The sequence below is a fragment of the Pelophylax lessonae genome (genome assembly GCF_965119305.1).
Source record: "Pelophylax lessonae genome assembly, chromosome: 1".
In the NCBI taxonomy this organism is placed as follows: Eukaryota; Metazoa; Chordata; class Amphibia; order Anura; family Ranidae; genus Pelophylax; species Pelophylax lessonae.
The window spans coordinates 266332969-266350810 of NC_138768.1; the positions used below are offsets into that span (position 1 = coordinate 266332969).

At 44.5% G+C, this 17842-nt stretch overlaps 1 protein-coding gene across 2 annotated transcripts in view; it reads right to left on the minus strand.

Moving 5' to 3' along the window:
• The window catches only part of PI4KA (phosphatidylinositol 4-kinase alpha), a 293423-nt gene that overhangs the window by 43465 nt on the left and 232116 nt on the right, over positions 1–17842 (minus strand). For both annotated transcript variants that reach the window (XM_082244087.1, XM_082244086.1), the window contains 3 exons: positions 15551–15604; positions 12166–12286; positions 9472–9601 (listed from right to left, as the gene is read on the minus strand). In XM_082244087.1, coding sequence (XP_082100213.1) covers positions 9472–9601; positions 12166–12286; positions 15551–15604 — 305 coding nt within the window. The remainder of the gene's footprint in view (positions 1–9471; positions 9602–12165; positions 12287–15550; positions 15605–17842) is intronic.

Below are 17842 nucleotides of genomic sequence, written 5' to 3' on the forward strand. Positions count from 1 at the left end.
GTCTGTCAATGAGCGATAGAGAAAAGAACGTACTTCCCCAAAAAGGCTAAACATAGCCAATCAGGTAACACGGAGCTCAACCAGAAAAAACTGGAGCTCACCTAGAAAAAAAATACACCCTCAAAGAGAACAAACAAAAAGGTTCTCTTTTAAACAGCAGCCTGCAAAACCTTGCGGCCAAAAGAGGCATCCGAAGATGCCAACACATCTACTTCATAGAATTTTGTGAATGTATGCACAGACGACCAAGTTGCCGCCTTGCAAACTTGCATCACTGACGCCTGATGGCGAAAAGCCCAAGAGGAACTCACCGCCCTAGTAGAATGCGCCTTCACAGGGAAAGGAGGAACCTGACACTTCAGTGAATAAGCCTGAACAACCGTCTGCCTGATCCATCTGGATATGGTAGCAGCAGACGCAGCAAATCCTTTACGAGGTCCCTCCGTAAGGACAAAAACAGCATCTGATTTTCGGAAAGACTCAGTGGCCGCCAGGTAAACCCTGATCGCCCGGACCACATCTAAAGAATGCAAGGCAATTTCCTTGGGATGCTTGGGCCAAACTGAAGGCAGCACAATGTCTTCATTCAGATGAAAATCAGAAACCACCTTAGGAAGAAAAGACTGATTAGGTCGGAGTTCCACCAAATAAGGTGAGCGGCATGACAACATCGCCAATTCAGACACTCTGCAATCAGAAGTAATAGCCACCAAAAAGGCAACCTTCTGAGACAATGAAAGCAGAGAAATCTTTTGAATGTTCTCAAAAGGAGGCTTTTGAAGAACAGATATTACCAAATTCAGATCCCACGGAGGTAGCGAAGATCGTCTCGGGGAGCCACATGGCGCACTCCCTGAATGAAAGTGCGAATCAATGCATAGATAACGGGCGTTGAAAATATATAGCCAAAGCCGACACTTGGCCCTTGATAGTGCCCAAAGCCAACCACTATTAAACCCCTTTTTGCAGAAAGGCCAAAACCCTAGCTACTTAAAACAAGCGAGGGTGCACCTTCAGTGATTCACACCATGAAATGTAGGATTTCCATGTACGATGATGGCTCTTCCTGGAAGTCAACTTCCTGGCCTTCAATAGTGTAGGAATCATAGAGACAGGAGACCGCAATCTCTCAACACCTGGCTTTCAACAGCCATGCCGTTAAAGCCAGTGACTGTAAAACAGGATGGAAGATCGGCCCTTGAGACAGCAGATCCTTCCTCCCTGGCTGCCACGACACCCTCGGTGCCCCCCTGGTGATTGATGTAAGCCACAGCCATGGCATTGTATGCAATTGAATCCAAACCGGACAATCCCGTAGACGAGTCGTCCATTGGCTCAGACAAAGCTTTATTTCTCTGAGCTCCAAAGCATTGATCAGTAGTCTTAACTCTTCTACTGTCCAGGATCCCTGGGCACAGAGTTTTTCCAGCACCCCGCCCCAGCCTGACAGGCTGGCATCCGTGGTCACCACCGTCCAAAACAATGGCAGGAAAGACTTGCCATGGCATAGTGCTGGTGACTGGAGCCACCACAGAGCAGACTTTGTTTTGTGGCTCAATCGAATCAAATTGTCCAAGGACTGCGGATCCTTGTTCCATTTGACAAGAATTTCCCTTTGTAAAGGTCTCATGGGGAACTGAGCAAAAGGACCTGCCTCAAAGGTTGATGACATCAGACCCGGCCCGCATGTAAATCCGCAGAGGGGACAGATTGTTTGCCAACAGCAACCGAATCACCTCCTGCAAATTCTGCAGCTTGTCCAAGGGCAGAAAGACCCTCGCCAAAGCGGAATCCAAAGTCAGGCCCAGATAATCCAGTCTCAATGAAGGTATCAGGGCGGATTTCTTTAAATTGATATTCCACCCAAAATCTTGCAGGGTTCTGACAGTGATCGACAGATCGCCCAAACAGGGATGAATGAGAATACGCTCTCAATAGAAGATCGTCCAGATACCACAGTACCACATCCCCCGTTGGCGCAGCAATGCCAACACTGGGGCCATTACCTTGATAAAAACCCTGGGAGCGGAGGCGAGACCAAAGGTTAATGCCACGAATTGAGAATGCTACTCTGCTATGCCAAAGCTAAGAAACCGCTGATGCCCAGCGTAGATAGGGATGTGAAGATATGCGTCCTTGATGTCTATGGAGGCCAAGAAGTCTCCCTGGTGTAGGGACGCCACTACTGTGCGGATGGATTCCATCAGAAACTTCTGTACCCGCACAAAGTGGTTCAGAGCCTTGAGATCCAGGATTGGACGCACCTTGCCCTCTTTTCTGGTTTGAATAAAACCCTTGAAAGCGTTCCTGAGAGGGAACTGGCACAATCACCCTTTGTGCAAGCAGATCTTGTACCGCCTCTCGTAGATCCCTTAACCGGTCTGGAAATAGATGAAGACTGGACGGGAAGAACCTGTCCGACGGTGGAGACCGGAATTCAATCTTGTACCCTGATAGGATCAGTTTGTGAACCCATGTGTCGTGAATCAGGGAAGTACATGGGTCCGGGAAAAAGCAGAGAAACATCCCCCCAACCCAGAAGCATGTGAGGGTGCCCCTTTTTGATTTACCTACCCATAGCTTCTTGGAACCTCCAAAAGACCTGAACGGCTTTTCTTTTTATTTGCAACCCAGAGGTACAAAAAAGCCGCCTATGAGCAGTGAAGGAAGGCCCCCGCCAATGACGGGCGCCTTGCCCTTAGGAGGATTGAAGAGTACTCTTCCCACCAGTAAGCCCTTTGATCAGTTCATCCAGATAGGATCCAAACAACCTCTCTCCCAAAAAGGGAAGATCTGTCAAGGCCTTCTTGGAAGCCTGGTCCGCCGACCAGCTTTTTAACCACACCATGTGTCTAATGGCAAACCCCACTACAGGCACCGTGGCCACTAGGGGAGCCGCAGCCAAGGATGCTTCGCACATGAACACAAAGGCTTGAGCCATCTGGTTTAGGAGTTCAATTAGTGCCGGGAGGAGCTGTTCAGTTTCTAAGTTCCCCTTAAGCAACTTCATCCATTCAGTGACCATCTGTGACACCAAAACGTTCACAAAGATTGGTTTTAGTATGGAATCTGCCAACACGTGTAAGTGGCGGGACAGAGACTCCACCCGCCTATCCATGGTCTCCACCCGCCTATCCAGTCTGTAAAAGCCGGGGATTTCTCTACCTGGACCACAGTAGTAGGGCTGCACGATATTGGGGAAAAAAGTATATTGCGATATTTCGTTTTTAATATTTCTCCAGACAGTCTCCGGAGGAGGGATCAGTTAGCAGAGCTCAGCTTTCTGCCAGGGGATCCACCACACTCCTAGAACTTCTCCCGCCCGAGCCTTCTGTCGGAGCCAGAGTGTAGAGGAAGCAGGCTGTCGGTAGCAGCCTTTGTCCCGCAGTGCTCCTCCGCCATGCTCTGGACCTCTCCCCCCTCTCCTGCTGCAAACACTGTTCCTCCGCCATGCAATCCGCCCCGTACTCCAGCCCTCCCTCTTTAGTCAACAGCCGACCATTACTCCGCCCTGCTCCGCCCATTGTCTCTCCATTGAAAAACATTACAGCCTGATCCCGCCCCCGATGCAGCCAGGAGAGACAATGGGCGGAGTAATGGTCGGCTGGATACTAGAGGCAGAGCTGGGAGGGAAGTGTGGGACGGACGCAGTCACTGTAAGTCCTCCTCCTCCCCCCGAGTCCCGACTTCTCCCCGCTCTGCCTAATGCCTGAATATCGTGGTTTCGGCGATATGAATATCGCCCGTGCCTGCAGAACGATAGTCGATATCACATCGACTATCGTTCAGCCCTACACAGTAGACTTATTTAATCTGGAAACTGGGTGATCCACCTTTGGTGGAATGGTCCATGGAGTGGAAACCGCCTCCGCAAAGGGATAACGGCGTTTAAAGCGCTTGAGCACCACTAGCACGTGCTTGATGTGCCGCCATTGTTCATGAACAATATTGTCAAAAAGCTCCAGACAAGGAAACACCTTGATTGACTTCTGGGCTTTGCCGGAGCCAAAAGACACCTGCGTACCTGATGCTGTAGATTCATCTGCCATTTTTAAAGTTTCTCACACGGAAACTATGAATGCTTCCACCAATGCGCGTTCCTGTGCGGCGGCTGAAGAGGACGGGTCCTCTTATCCATCAGAATACGAGGACACCGATCCATCAGGATGGGGAGCGTCCGTGGGGCCATATCTGCCTCAGAATCTGAGGACACCACAGATGGAGGTGAAGGCAGCAGGCGTTTGCGGCCATCAATACTTTTGAACATAAAATCTACCTTTGACAGCAGGCTTTCCAAGACTGATGTAAAAGCAGACAGACTGCGACCCAGAGGGTCCCGCAGCCGCACTGAGGGGGTCTGTAGGTGAAACATTGTCCTGGGACTCGATTTTTCACTGATTTAAAATAATGCAGTGTCACTTTAAAAAGATTGCAAAATCGCGATCCCACCACCGCACCAGCGGTATCACAAATCCCAATCTAGTACAATCTGTTAGCAGAGCAAGCAAGGAAAACCTACAGGGGACCCCAAAAACATTTCCCACCCGCTCAGGAGGCTTGCTGAAACGTTCTGTGAAATAGAAAGTAAAAAGGATCTGACACAGGAAATAGAATAGAAGAAAAATGCCTGGGTCATTGCTAGATCAAATGCGCTTTGCCTGCTGCCTGTCCAGCGACCTGGACTACAAGAAAATGGCCGCGCCATGCATTCCTATGGAGAACTAATAGAAAATGGCTGCCCATACATTGTCAATGGAAAATAATGAGCCTGAATCTCCGGCAAAATGGCGGCCCCCACAGCGCACCATGCGGTCTCCCGGACAACAGAGAGGGGGTCCCAGAGAAGTGGCATCAGAAGATCTTTAACAAAAGACCCCACCATGACACCCCATAGGAATGCTGCAGCGGCTGTAATATTACCGCCCCCAAGGTAAGAACCTACTAGGGGAAGGGGAAGGAATAACTTGGGGGGGGGGGGGCTGGTATGTCTGAGAGGCCAGGGGAACCGAGGGATCACCCGAGGGTCCGACCATTCCCAGGAGGGTACGTTGTGACTCAGGGCGTTCCAGGTCATCACGTCATAGCGAGACTGTCCACTCGCAGGCTTGTCCCCATCCATCGGGGCTCTGTCGTGGCAAGGCCTAGTGCTGGACTATAACCTGCTCATGCTCGCTGGCCAGACCTTAAGGATCTAGATTATCCAGTCCAAAAGCCAGCCGGCTGTTGCTTGTAGTTCTCCAGGAGCTCTAAACTAGTAAACTAGAGAACTAGGTCTTACTCCTAAACGAGGCAGAAACAAGCTGTAGCAGAGTGTGTGGCGGTATGCCTGCAGGGACAACCCCATAGGCATGGTAAAGCATTTTCCTGCCTAGTTACATAGTTAGTGAGGTTGAAAAAAGACATCAGTCCATCCAGTTCAACCCATGATGTGCGTGTGTGTTTGCTGTTAACCGTACATTGTATACCCCTGTATGTTGTGGTCTCTAAGGTGCCCATCTAATAGTTTTTTGAAACTATCAATGCTTCCTGGCGATATGACTGCTTGTGGAAGAGAATTCCACATCCTTATCGATCTTACAGTGAAGAACCCCTTAAGCATTTTAAGGTTAAACCGCCTTTCCTCTAGTTTTAGTGAGTGGCCACGTGTCTTATTGTATTCCCTTACTCTGAATAGTTTGTTCCTTATGCTAGGGTCGCCAGTACAGTATTTGTACATTGATATCATATCCCCCCTCAATCGTCTCTTCTCCAGAGAGAATAGGTTCAGTGCTTGTAGTCTTTCCTCATAGCTGATGTCCTCCATTCCCCTAATTATTTTTGTTGCCCTTCTCTGGACTCTTTCCAATTCCAGCACATCCTTCCTGAGGACCGGTGGCCAGAACTGGACAGCGTACTCCAGATGTGGCCGGACCAGAGTCTTGTAGAGAGGGAGAATAATCTCTTTATTTCTGGAGTGAATCCCCTTTTTTATATATCCCAGTATTCTGTTGGCTTTGCTTGCAGCGGCTTGGCATTGCATGCCACTGCCAAGCCTGTTGTCTACCAGTACCCCCAAGTCTTTTTCCATCCTAGACTCACCCAGAAGTTCCCCCCCTAGTGAGTAGCTTGCTTTCTGGTTTCTGGCCCCCAAGTGCATTACTTTACATTTTTCAACATTAAACCTCATCTGCCATGTAGTTGCCCACCCCGTTATTTTGTTCAGGTCCACTTTTAAGGTTTCCACATCCTGCCCAGAAGATATTGGCATGCTTAATTTAGTATCATCCGCAAATACTGCGATTGTACTAGATATCCCCTCCTCTAGATCATTTATGAATAAATGAAACAGGATTGGTCCCAGGACCGAACCCTGGGGGACCCCACTTTCCACACCCGCCCAATCCGAGTACTCTCCATTAATCATCACCCTCTGGACTCTCCCCTGGAGCCAGTTCTCTATCCAGGTACTCACCTTATGGTCCATACCTACCTTCCTTAGTTTGTACAGTAAGCGTTTGTGGGGAACGGTGTCAAAAGCCTTTGCAAAGTCCAGATACACCACATCCACAGGCTTACCTTTATCTAGGTGGCAGCTCACTTCATCATAGAAGGTTAATAGATTGGTTTGGCAAGAACGATTTTTCATGAATCCTATAATGTCCTATTCATGATGGGAGGAGCATAACCCTATGGTCTAAGAAGATATGGAGCTGCGTCTGTCAATGGACGATAGAGAAAGGTACTCTTCCCCCCTGTGAGACCTTTAATGATGTCATCCAGGGTAGCTCCAAACAGGCGATCTTCTTGAAAGGGAAGATCAGTCAAGGCCTTTTCAAAAGTCTGGTCCGCAGACCAGCATTTGAGCCAAAGGACACAAAGGTCACGGTGTAGAAGCTTAGCCTACTCGATAAGTGGTAAATACCGGCCTCAACGCTGAACAAGCTAAGGTGTAACATAGTGTGGGCTACAGCCTCCACCTTCCGGTCAGCCCGGTCCTTAAAGCCCAGGGACTCTTCAACAGGAATCATGGTTGCCCTGTTTAACCTGGAAACCGGAGGGTCCACCACCGGTGGCACAGTTCACTTCTTAAGAAGAAACTCCTCATAGGGGAAACACCTAGTAAAGCGCTTAGGAACCCCATGGGGACGCTTTGGTCACCCCCACTCATTAGTGACAATTCTGTCAAAATAAGCAAGGAAAGGAAACACATTGTCGCTATGGATGGTTTGTGAGTCCCAAAGGGTACCCTGCGCCTCCATCGCAGCTTCAGCTGCGTCCTCCATCTTCAGGGTCTCACGCATAGATACAATCAGTGCATCCACCAGCGTCTTTTCATGTGCGGTCGCAGACGTGAAGGAATCATCCTCACTATCAGTGGATTCCAGGCACGTGGTCGCAGACCCAGAAGGGTGACCCACGTCCGCGGCAGCTGAATCGGATTCAGGATCTGATGAGACAGCAGAGGCAGGGGAAGGTTGGGGTGCTTGTTGCTACCTCGTCACAAGCAAGCCACCTCCACCTGGGCCACAAGGAACTCCAGGACTGCGTTCGGTGTATGGATGGTTGGTTGAGACCCGGAGGGCCACGCAGCCTCAAAGACGGAATCAGATGGGGAAATGTGCTCCAAAGACTCCATGAGTAGCTAGGGGGATCCTACAAAAAAGTGTAACACACTGCTAAGGGACAACCCCCACACTGCACTGGCAGCACCACCCTGTCACCAACCACAAGGCACAGAGCGATCCTCAGCAGAGAGGGAGAGGACCCAACCAGACTCACCACCCGCCGACACAGGCATTGCAACCACCAGGAGAATCTGCACTACACGTCGATCAGGAAGCTAAAAGATCCAGCAGTCAACACCAAGGGATACGGAGGGGCACTCATCGTGTAAATCGCCGCCCACAGGGCTCCACCGTCATGGCCACCGCTATTTGCAATGGCAAACCACAAGAAAATGGACATGGACTACACAAACATGGCCGCCGTGTATAGGAATACACAGGCTAAAACAAAATGGCGGCACCACAAGGTATACAGGGGCCCAGAATTGGGAGACCAGGCCTCAAGGACTGATTCAGGCAGGATTTGGGGCCCTGGCAGGTGCCCCCCCCCAGGTACAAACCCCACCCCCGCACAGTTTATTTTTGTTTTTTTATTTTTACTTCTCTCCACCTAAAAGATTTTAGTTTGTTGTATAACTGAGTTGTATAGTTTAAAAGTCACATTAAAGGTGGAAAAAGTTCTGAAATGATTTATCTGTCATTTTTTTACATCACAGAAACCTAACTTTTAACAGGGATGTGTAGACTATATATATATATATACATACACACACACACACACACCCATTTATTCATACATGCTTACAAATACTATTGGTTAAAAGATAGAAAAGTAGAGAATCCAATGCAATTTTCTAATCCTCAATTTTTATAATATAATTTTTATGGCCTAATATGAAGCATTTGAGATTTTTGCTAATAAAAAATAAGTGTCTGGGTCAAAAAAATAATAGTTAGAAATCCTAGCATGTATATTTAATGCAAACTATTTTTTTGTGGTGTTTTGGTTAACCAGGACAATTAGAGATAATGATTGTTCCTGTGGGAAAAAATCTTTACAGAGGGTCTAACCCTTCTGGCTCTGTACACAACTTAAAAAATAAAAACATTTTAATAAAAAATCAGAACAGAAGATTTAAACAACTGTGCTGATCTGGCATTCAAAATCAAGGTTCACATTTATTTTGTAATATTTTGTGTTCACTGGATTCAAGAAAACAACTGACCATATGCATTAATCTGAATTTACACATTTTTGGTGCTTTATATTGAATCTTAACGTGCGTTGCAGCAACGCAGCCCCTTCAACACAGCAGAACATTTTTAGCACACCCGCAATTTTTTTTAAGCAGTACACCACGGCAAGCACACGGCTGAAACAGGCATACATTGTGGTGTGCTGATAAGGTTCATTGGGGTTGATGGCAGCCAGTTTTGTGCAGTATTACAATACACAAAAGTTAATCCAGTATTATTTTGTAGCATAAGGAACTAGGGAACCTTGTAAATGGATTATACTCGGTTTCCCCAGACATGTACAAACCAATTTGCTTGCATATACATAATCTCAGGGATGGGAAAACAAGTCACATATTTTACAAAGGGGTCCATTCACACCACTGCACTGCGGTAACACGGCTATTGCCGCCACATGCCACAACATACAGTATAAATACAAGCTTTGGTGCACTGTGGTGCCATTCATTGTCAATGGCACCTAAAGCACCTCCATAACACACACATGCATGCATGGTTTCCTGTGGTTGTGATGCGACTGTCAAATTTAGCACATTCATTCTGAATGATCTGTTTATTGCACTGCAACGCCTGCATAGTAGTTCACTTCACTGCAGTGTAAATGGGCCCCAAGTCTGCCATTACCTTGTAACTATAGGTCCTAAGACAAAAAATTGTGTAAAAGACTTACTTAATGATTGCTGAGACGTTGGTTATTTCATTGAAAAAATCAAACTCTCGTTGGTAGAAATCTTTGGCAGGCCCGGACAAGGATCCAGTAATTTCCTCAACCAGCTGTTCCAGCAGATCTCCAATGTCAGCTGCAGGCAAGGCATGGAGCACATGAAAGGAATTAAAATGTAAAGACAACTAAAAGGCTGCAACTACAATATTTGTATAGTCAGGTTTTTAGAACATCACCCTTTTTGTAACTATATTTGAAGTTTTGCTAGGATGCATTTGGACAAAATGGCAATGAGCACCACAATTAGGAAGTAGAGCACTAAATATAGAGAATTAAAAAACTAAGCAGCTCCTCTTTCCTATAACATTGTAAAGCTTTCATTACCTATCAGAAAGTACAGAAACAAAAAGCAAAACCCTAACTAGATAGATGCACAATAAACCCTAACTAGATAGATGCACAATAAACTAGGGCTGAACGATAGTCGATATGATATCGACTATCGCTCTGCGGGTGTGGGCGATATTCATATCGCCGAAGACACGATATTTAGCATTAGGCTAGGGGCATGGCCGGAAGACGTGCGGGACGGACGCGGCTTGTGAGAGCTCCGATACCGCCGTACAGAATCCTCAGCAATTCTCCTAAATCTCCCCTATTCAGCGAGAAAAAACAGCTTGGGGAGACCCATCGAGGCACCAGAGACCAATACTGCTCAGTATCGCGGAGGAAAGACTCCGTTCTGAGGAGCGCAGAGTTGAGGCCTACACAGGCACAGAAGCCGCGGCCTTGCCTAGATCGGAGCACGATCGCGCGTTCGTGGTTCCCGGTAAGGCCTACTTACTCCGCACTCATTTGGGACTTGCCTCCATCCCCCGGGTGCCCCCAAAGCCATACACAGACCTCCTAATCTTCACAAAAAGGTACTCATATCCCTCAGCAAGCTGTGCCGACCGCCATCTTGGCTGCACAGGGGGACACAGATCCACAGCAGACTGCAACTCTCTCACCTTGTTCAGCAATCCCCCCTTGCATAGAACTCTTAGCAGCCGCTCTACAGCATTAGGCAGGGAGAAGTCGGGACTCGGGGGGATTCTTCTACCTCCTGCCACCACTGTGAGTCCCGACTCTGCCTAATCCACACTGTCAGTGTCTTCTGCATTCCACCCAGTTAAATATCGCGATATATTGCGTTGAAAAACGAATATCGCAATGTACTTTTTTTCCCAATATCGTGCAGCCCTACAATAAACCCTAACTAGATAGATGCACAATAAACCCTAACTAGATAGATGCTCAATAAACCCTAACTAGATAAATGCACAATAAATAAACCTCTAGCCACCCCAACGTTCATGCACTTCATTAAAATGTAAAGTATATTGTTTTTGAGTGGTGATGGGGTCTGTCAGGTTTTTACAGATGTGTCCTCTTAGGAGAGATTTACCCATGTATTTTTAGTTGTCACTAGAACAGCAATAGTTAATCTTTTGTTGGGGACACTTAACCCAGTTACAACTGTCAAAGGGGGGTTTTGTTTACTTATTTTGGAGAGATTTCCTCTTACTTCATATTGTGTCTTTGGGACAAGCAAATGTAATTCTTCTCTATGTGATACGAGAGGAGCAAGAAAAAACAAAACTTGGAGTTTAAACCTTTCTCCAATCTATCCAAAACTAAAAGGGTTTGTCTTTAGATATTCATATAGACCTTGGATGTAGATGTATGGAAATATCACTGGTATGGGCTAACCATTTCTGGGCTGTGTTTCCAACCTGCGACTCTGCTGTGACATCCTGTGTATACGCTGCCCAAAAGGCTTAATTTACTAAGCTATAAAGATCATTATGTGCCATAACCACCATTATTTTCTGTTGGCAGAACACAAAATTGCAGTCAAATGGAATGATCTCTAGCTTAACAGAAATGCTAAAGCTTAGCAACCTAAAGTGATACTAAAGTCTGTTTTGTTTTTTTTTGTTTAAAAACAACAAACATGTTATACTTACCTGCTCTGTGCAGTGGTTTTGCACAGAGCACCCTAGATCCTCCTCTTCTAGGGCCCCCCACTGGCGCTTCTGGCCCCTCCCTTCTCCCAAAAGCCCCCACAGAAAGCAGCTTGCTATGGGGAGCCGATCTGCTGCATTGTGTGTTCATTCAGAGAAGGTTTTGCACCCCGGCCCGCCCCCTCTCTCTCCTCATTGGCTTACTGACTTTGATTGTCAGCCAATGGACAGCCGAGCCTCTTGTGCAACATTGCTGGATCGAGATGGGGCTCAGGTAAGTATTAGGGGGGCTGCTGCATTCAGAACGTTTTTTATCCTAATGCATTGAATGCATCAAGATATAAAAAACTTCTGCCTTTAGAACCACTTTAAGCCTTGTGTGCATGTTATCAGGCCAAAATCACCAGGGTATGTAAACTTTTGATCAGGGTCATTTGGGTAGTTTCTGTTGTCATTTTATTTAAAAAGAGTAAACAAAGTTGATTGATAATAAAGGGCTTCAGCCAAACACTAACCATGAGCGAAAGAAAAGTTTTGGTGTTATTATTCATATTCTCGGAAAAAGGGACAAGAAATCATAAATTCTGCCAGGGTATGTAAACTTATGAGCACAATTGTATCACTCTCTCTAATGAATGGGGTAGATTATCTGAGATAATTTTGTACAAAGAAAACAAAGTAATTATTTACTTACGATCCTTCTGATGTGCTTCTTCGTCTAAAAAAATGTTGGTCTTCATGTTCCATATAAACTGATGAGCAAGAAGCTGGGATTTTGCAGCTGCCCATAGTATGTATTCCCGGACATAACCCATCTAAGTGTATACCAAACTTTGTGTCATTAAAATCCACAAACCAAAACAGCACACAATAAAATAAAGCTGGCCATTGATCGATTTTGTCAGTTCAGGAGGGACCATCCAAATTTTGTTCAGAGTGTGGCCATTGTTTGACAGAAGCGGATTGTTAGATGGGCTTCTGTCAAACATACAAGTTGGAAAACTATTGTTGATCAGCGGAGTCCTGCTGTCAGAATGCAAGGTCCTGGTTAGGACCATAGTATTACACATCCTGTTTGCAGTTCGAATCTTCATAGCTAAAGAGTAGAAGTCTGCAAATATACCTAAACTGGAGACAGTAGTTGCTAGAGTGTAATTTTGAGAAACTTTAAGAATTGGATTGCCTACAAAAAGCATAATGCACATACGGTACCTATCACAAGAAGTGGGACGTATGGAGAAACTATTCTCAGGCCTCATCACATACAATCTAGCATCATGGAACAGGATAATAGGAAATTTTGCAAATTCAGTATTTTTTTGTTAATGTTTTTTGTTTATGTTCTGGTATTGAATGTATACTTTCTAAGGAGGCCTCCTTGTTTAAGGCTCCATGTACACGAGCAGTTGGGCGTTTTTTTCAGAAGCCCCTGAACCCATCTACATTTTTTCTTATCTGTCCATGTACACCAGGTTGTTTACAGTCATTTGCAGGCAGTTGCGTTCAGGGACTGTTTTTAGAACGCAATTATTTGCGTTCGAACGTGTGTTTCCCGGCGTTTCAAACGCATAAACGTGTCCGAACGCGATGACCCGCGTTTAGCGTTCGCGTTTTTCCATTTTAAAGGGGAATCATTTTTTTGACCTCTAGGAACGCTTCTAAACGCAAACGCCCGCAAACGCCGCTAAACGCGGGTACAAACGCGACCGAACGGACGTTTCAAACGTCCTAAAAATTCCAGCATTCAAAGGGTCTTTTAACAACGTCCCGTGTACATGGAGCCTAAGGCCTTTAATTTAAAAAATGCAGGGGTCTGATCACAGATTGAGCCCATTTGGGGTCACAGGCCCAACCCCTCATATTAACTCCTATATTAACTCAGGGTCCTATATTTTAGTCACTGGAAAATTTATACGTATCACTTATTTACTATATTTATTTACAATATTTATTTAATACAATTGCTTGCACACTCGATAAGTTGTAATTGTGTTATTGTTTTCTCCAATATATGCAAAACCTTTGTATTGTGATATAATATTTTCCTCCTTTTTCTCAATAAAAATGATTGTTAAAATAAAAGAATGCAATGTCCTGGCAGGGAGGGATTCCTCCATCCATCTAGTTTCTGTGCATGGAGGAACCAGTTTGTTTTTCTTTGTTAAGTCCACTGGCTGAAAGAAAAAATGAAACATCTATGGCCAACTTAACACTCCTAAAAGAGACTTCTTATGTTTGTGTAGGCCACCAGAAGTTTGCTTTAAGCAGATTTTCACAAGAAAAATGTGTAGGCTGCCTTTGATGCCTCTTTAACCACTTAAGCCCCGGAAGATTTTACCCCCTTCCTGACCAGGGTTTTTTTTGCGATTTTTTACTGCATGACTTTAACGGACAATTGCGCAGTCGTGCGACGCTATACCTAAACGAATTTGACGTCCTTTTTCCCCACAAACAGAGCTTTCTTTTGGTGGTATTTGATCACCTGTGCGATTTTTACTTTTTGCGCTATAAACAAAAAAAGAGCGTAAATTTTGCAAAAATAACAATATTTCTCACATTTTTTTATATGAAATTCCCCCCCAAAAAAATGTAAAAATCAAAATTTTTTAACATTTTTGGCCAATTTGTTTTCTGCTACATATGTTTGGTAAAAAAAATTGCAAAAAGCGTATTTTGATTGGTTTGCGCAAAAGTTATTGCGTTTACTAAGGGAAAGATTTCGGTCATTTTTGGTGTTTTTATTTAACGCATAATGGCGAGGATCTGCGATTTTTTTTGCGGTACTGCGACATTGCGGCGGACAGATCGGACCCTTGACTGACATTTTTGACACTTTTGGGGTTACCAGTGACATTACTGCAGTAATCAGTGCTATACATATGCACTGTTACTGTAAAATGACACTGGCAGGGAAGGGGTTAACTTTATTGGGGAGGGAGGGGTTAAGTGTGTCCCTAGGGGCGTGCTTTTTACTGTGATTGGCTGTGGCTACTAGTGTAGGAACAGTGATCAACGGTCCTACATAGTAGAACCGTGTGATAAGTGTTTCTACACAGGGGAGAATGACAGGCGGCTTGTTTACATCAGCCGCCTGACTTTCTCCCTCTGCACCGACAATTGGTCGAGTGACTTCCCTTGTGAACGAGCCGCGGCAGGCACGCGCTCGCCCGCTATTGGCTCACAAGGAAGTGACAGGCAAGCGACGTAGATCTACGTCCCTTTGCCTGGCCGGGGCTGACCGCCGCAGTAAATAGTCGTGCGGCGGTTGGCAACCGGTTAATAAAATGCTGGTTACCTGCATATTTATGGATTAATTTTTTTTTTTTTTGCAACATGCCAGTACAAGTATACAGTAAGTTAAGTCAGAACTTCTTATCTACAAATTTGTTCCTAGGTCACCAATGTATGACAGGTAACAACCATGGTCAGGAGGTGGTCTGCAGCCTACATATTTATTTTAGGCTAGTTTAAAGAAAACCTCTCATATGTATATAGCTCTCATAACATCAAAACACCACCATCCTCCAGCCAAATTGACTTAAAATAGGTGATTATATTTACTTTTTGAAGAAAAAGGCATTATAACTTCCACAACAGGTCATGTGACTTCTACAAGCTAAGGGGCTTGGGAGGCCCGAGGCCCAGATAAAAACATGTAGATCCATAATTTTGGATTATGAAATATTGGGCAGTTTAAAAATGTAGTTAGCATGGAACCATATACTAATAACCTTGCTGAAAGGGGAAACATTCTTAATTAGCTAGTGGATTTCAGAATACAGAAAAGTAACATGAGCAAAGCTTTTACATTAAAACAAAAAATTACCTACTTCCCAAATATAGGACAAATGTTGAAGATTTTGCCTAGATTTTTTAATGCAAAAGCTAGATTTTTTTTCTGCCTCCTACACAGTTTTAATTGCATTAACGAGAATGTGGCCTCAAGACAGGACAGTTCTGTTTATGATAGATTGTAGAACAATAATGCATTGCAAGCAAAATTCTGTACACTGGGATACTCAGAATTTGGTGAATGGCAGGTGACGGGGCAGACTTTCAATGCAAGAAAGAACACTTACCTTGTCATACCGTAGAGCCTGAACAATTTGTGGAATGTAAAATAGGATGGCATCCTGTAATACAATGGAAAAAAAAAAATTAGAAGGTAGGTAAAGTAGGCACAGTAAATGTTATCATATTATGAAGAAAGGGAAATAGAGGTGGGGGGGGGGGGGCAACTAAAGCAGGATTATAAGAAACATCCTATCAAAATGTGAACATCTGAAATACAACAGATGATGAAAAATAAAAGCATAAGCAAAAGTCCACTTGTCAGAATTATTAGTGGATCCAGAGAGATAGGCAAAAATGTTATATGCAAATCTTAAAGCCACTAACACGTTAATGATTATGAAGCAATTCTGAAAATAGCTAAATTAATTTCTCTTCAAGCTATGCATGTTAGGCTAGTGCGAGTTGTTAAAATACACCACATAGATGTGTTAATAGGTTGTGCCCCTTTGTAAACGACATTTCACCTGTGCCCTTATCCCTCAGACTCTGGGTGCAAGCTAGTGGGCTTTCTTAACCATAGTCTGAAAAGACTATGGAGAAGCAATAAGGGTGCAGATAGGGGATTATTACTGAGGCTTTCAGCACATCAGGTCTGCATTGTGACAGTGCTAGAACTGTAATACAACATAAACAGCTAGAAAGGTGTCACGACTTTCAAAGCACAAGTTGCTTTTGCAAAGTCTTATAATTTGAGCAGAGGTAAAGCATAAAAACCTTTGTATAGCAAGCATATGATTTTGTTAGACAGGACCATGGACATCGCTGGACAATCTTCATTAGCTTGTAAATAACAAAAATATCAGGTGCGCTAAACAAGTGTGTAAGTGCTCTACAAAGTGAGACACTAAAAGAATAAATAAAATAAACAAGTGTGGAAGAATGACCAATAAATCTAGGTCTCTCCTAAACATAGTGTATAAACATACAACACTATTAGTGAAGTTCAAAAATCCAAATGAAAAGACCCCCAATGTTATAAACGTGGCACAAAAAGTGCACCACGAAACAAAATACACCAAAAATGGTAAAAAAAACAACAAAAGTCCAGATAGAAGTGTCCGTAAAAGAAAAGCAGATGACACAGGTATCATTCACAGTGATGCTCAGATGACAACTGAACGTGCGGAATGTCCCACCACCAATGGGGGGGCTGGAGAAGGAGCTTTCACTTAATGTAGAATAATTATCAGGAAGTGAGAAGAAATCCCTGCAAATAATAAAAGTCCCTTGGGGCTTCCGGGTTACCAGAACTAGAGTCCCCATGTTTCCTCTATTCCTGTTCTGGGGACAACAGAACATTTTTGATTTTCCTTTACATTCACTTTCAATGAAAATGGTAAACAGGACAAATAGAGAAGGTGAATATCCCTAACGGGGACACAATACAAACTCTACACTCTATCCAAAACTAGAAAAAATGTTCTGCATTTATTTATACTTTAAGCTGCATACTTTCTGGTATTTCCTTTTACTTCTCTTCAAACTCCTCAGGTTTCCATTATATATTTGAAGAAACTTGAAGACATTTTAGGCGATAACATTGGTTGAAGTGTGATGAAAACAAAAAGTAATCAATTTAAAAGAAGGCCCACTGGTGGCTTATTATGCTGCAGATCATCTCAGCAGTTTGTAATCAACAGAGTATCTGTTGTATCTGGCATATGGATTACACTAAACCACACACTTTGTGAAAAGAGGACTTCAGCCAAAACGTTTTTTTTTTTACTTTTGAATGAAGTGGGCAGATTTTTATATTCATCTGTGTCCTCACCAGGGGGAAAGTGAGTAGAAAATGGGATTTTTGACTTACTGTAAAATCCATTTCTCTGATGTTCATTGACGGACAAAGCTCCTGATCTTCATAACCACTGGGTTATACTGTCCCCTACAGGAGTAGGACACTAGGCAGAAAACGGAATTTTTGTAAAATCTTACCGTAAAATTCCTTTCTCTGAGTCCTCCGACAGTCGCCGCCCCCTCCAAGTCCTCACCAATGGGTATTGACCTTTGCTCTGTAGGAGTAGCTATGCAACAAGAATTCTTAATACAAAAGCTTTTAGCATAGACACACCCCTAGGGGCTGTCCCCTCAGTCAATACCTCCCTGCACCAGCATTCCCAACTCAGTTTTGGTAGCACAGCAGTAGAGTACATAAAAACCCCCAAAAGAGGGGCGGGGGGTGGCGACTGTCGGAGGACTCAGAGAAAGGAATTTTACGGTAAGATTTTACAAAAATTCCGTTTTCTCTTACGTCCTCCGACAGTCGCCGCCCCCTCCAAGTCCTCACCAATGGGACG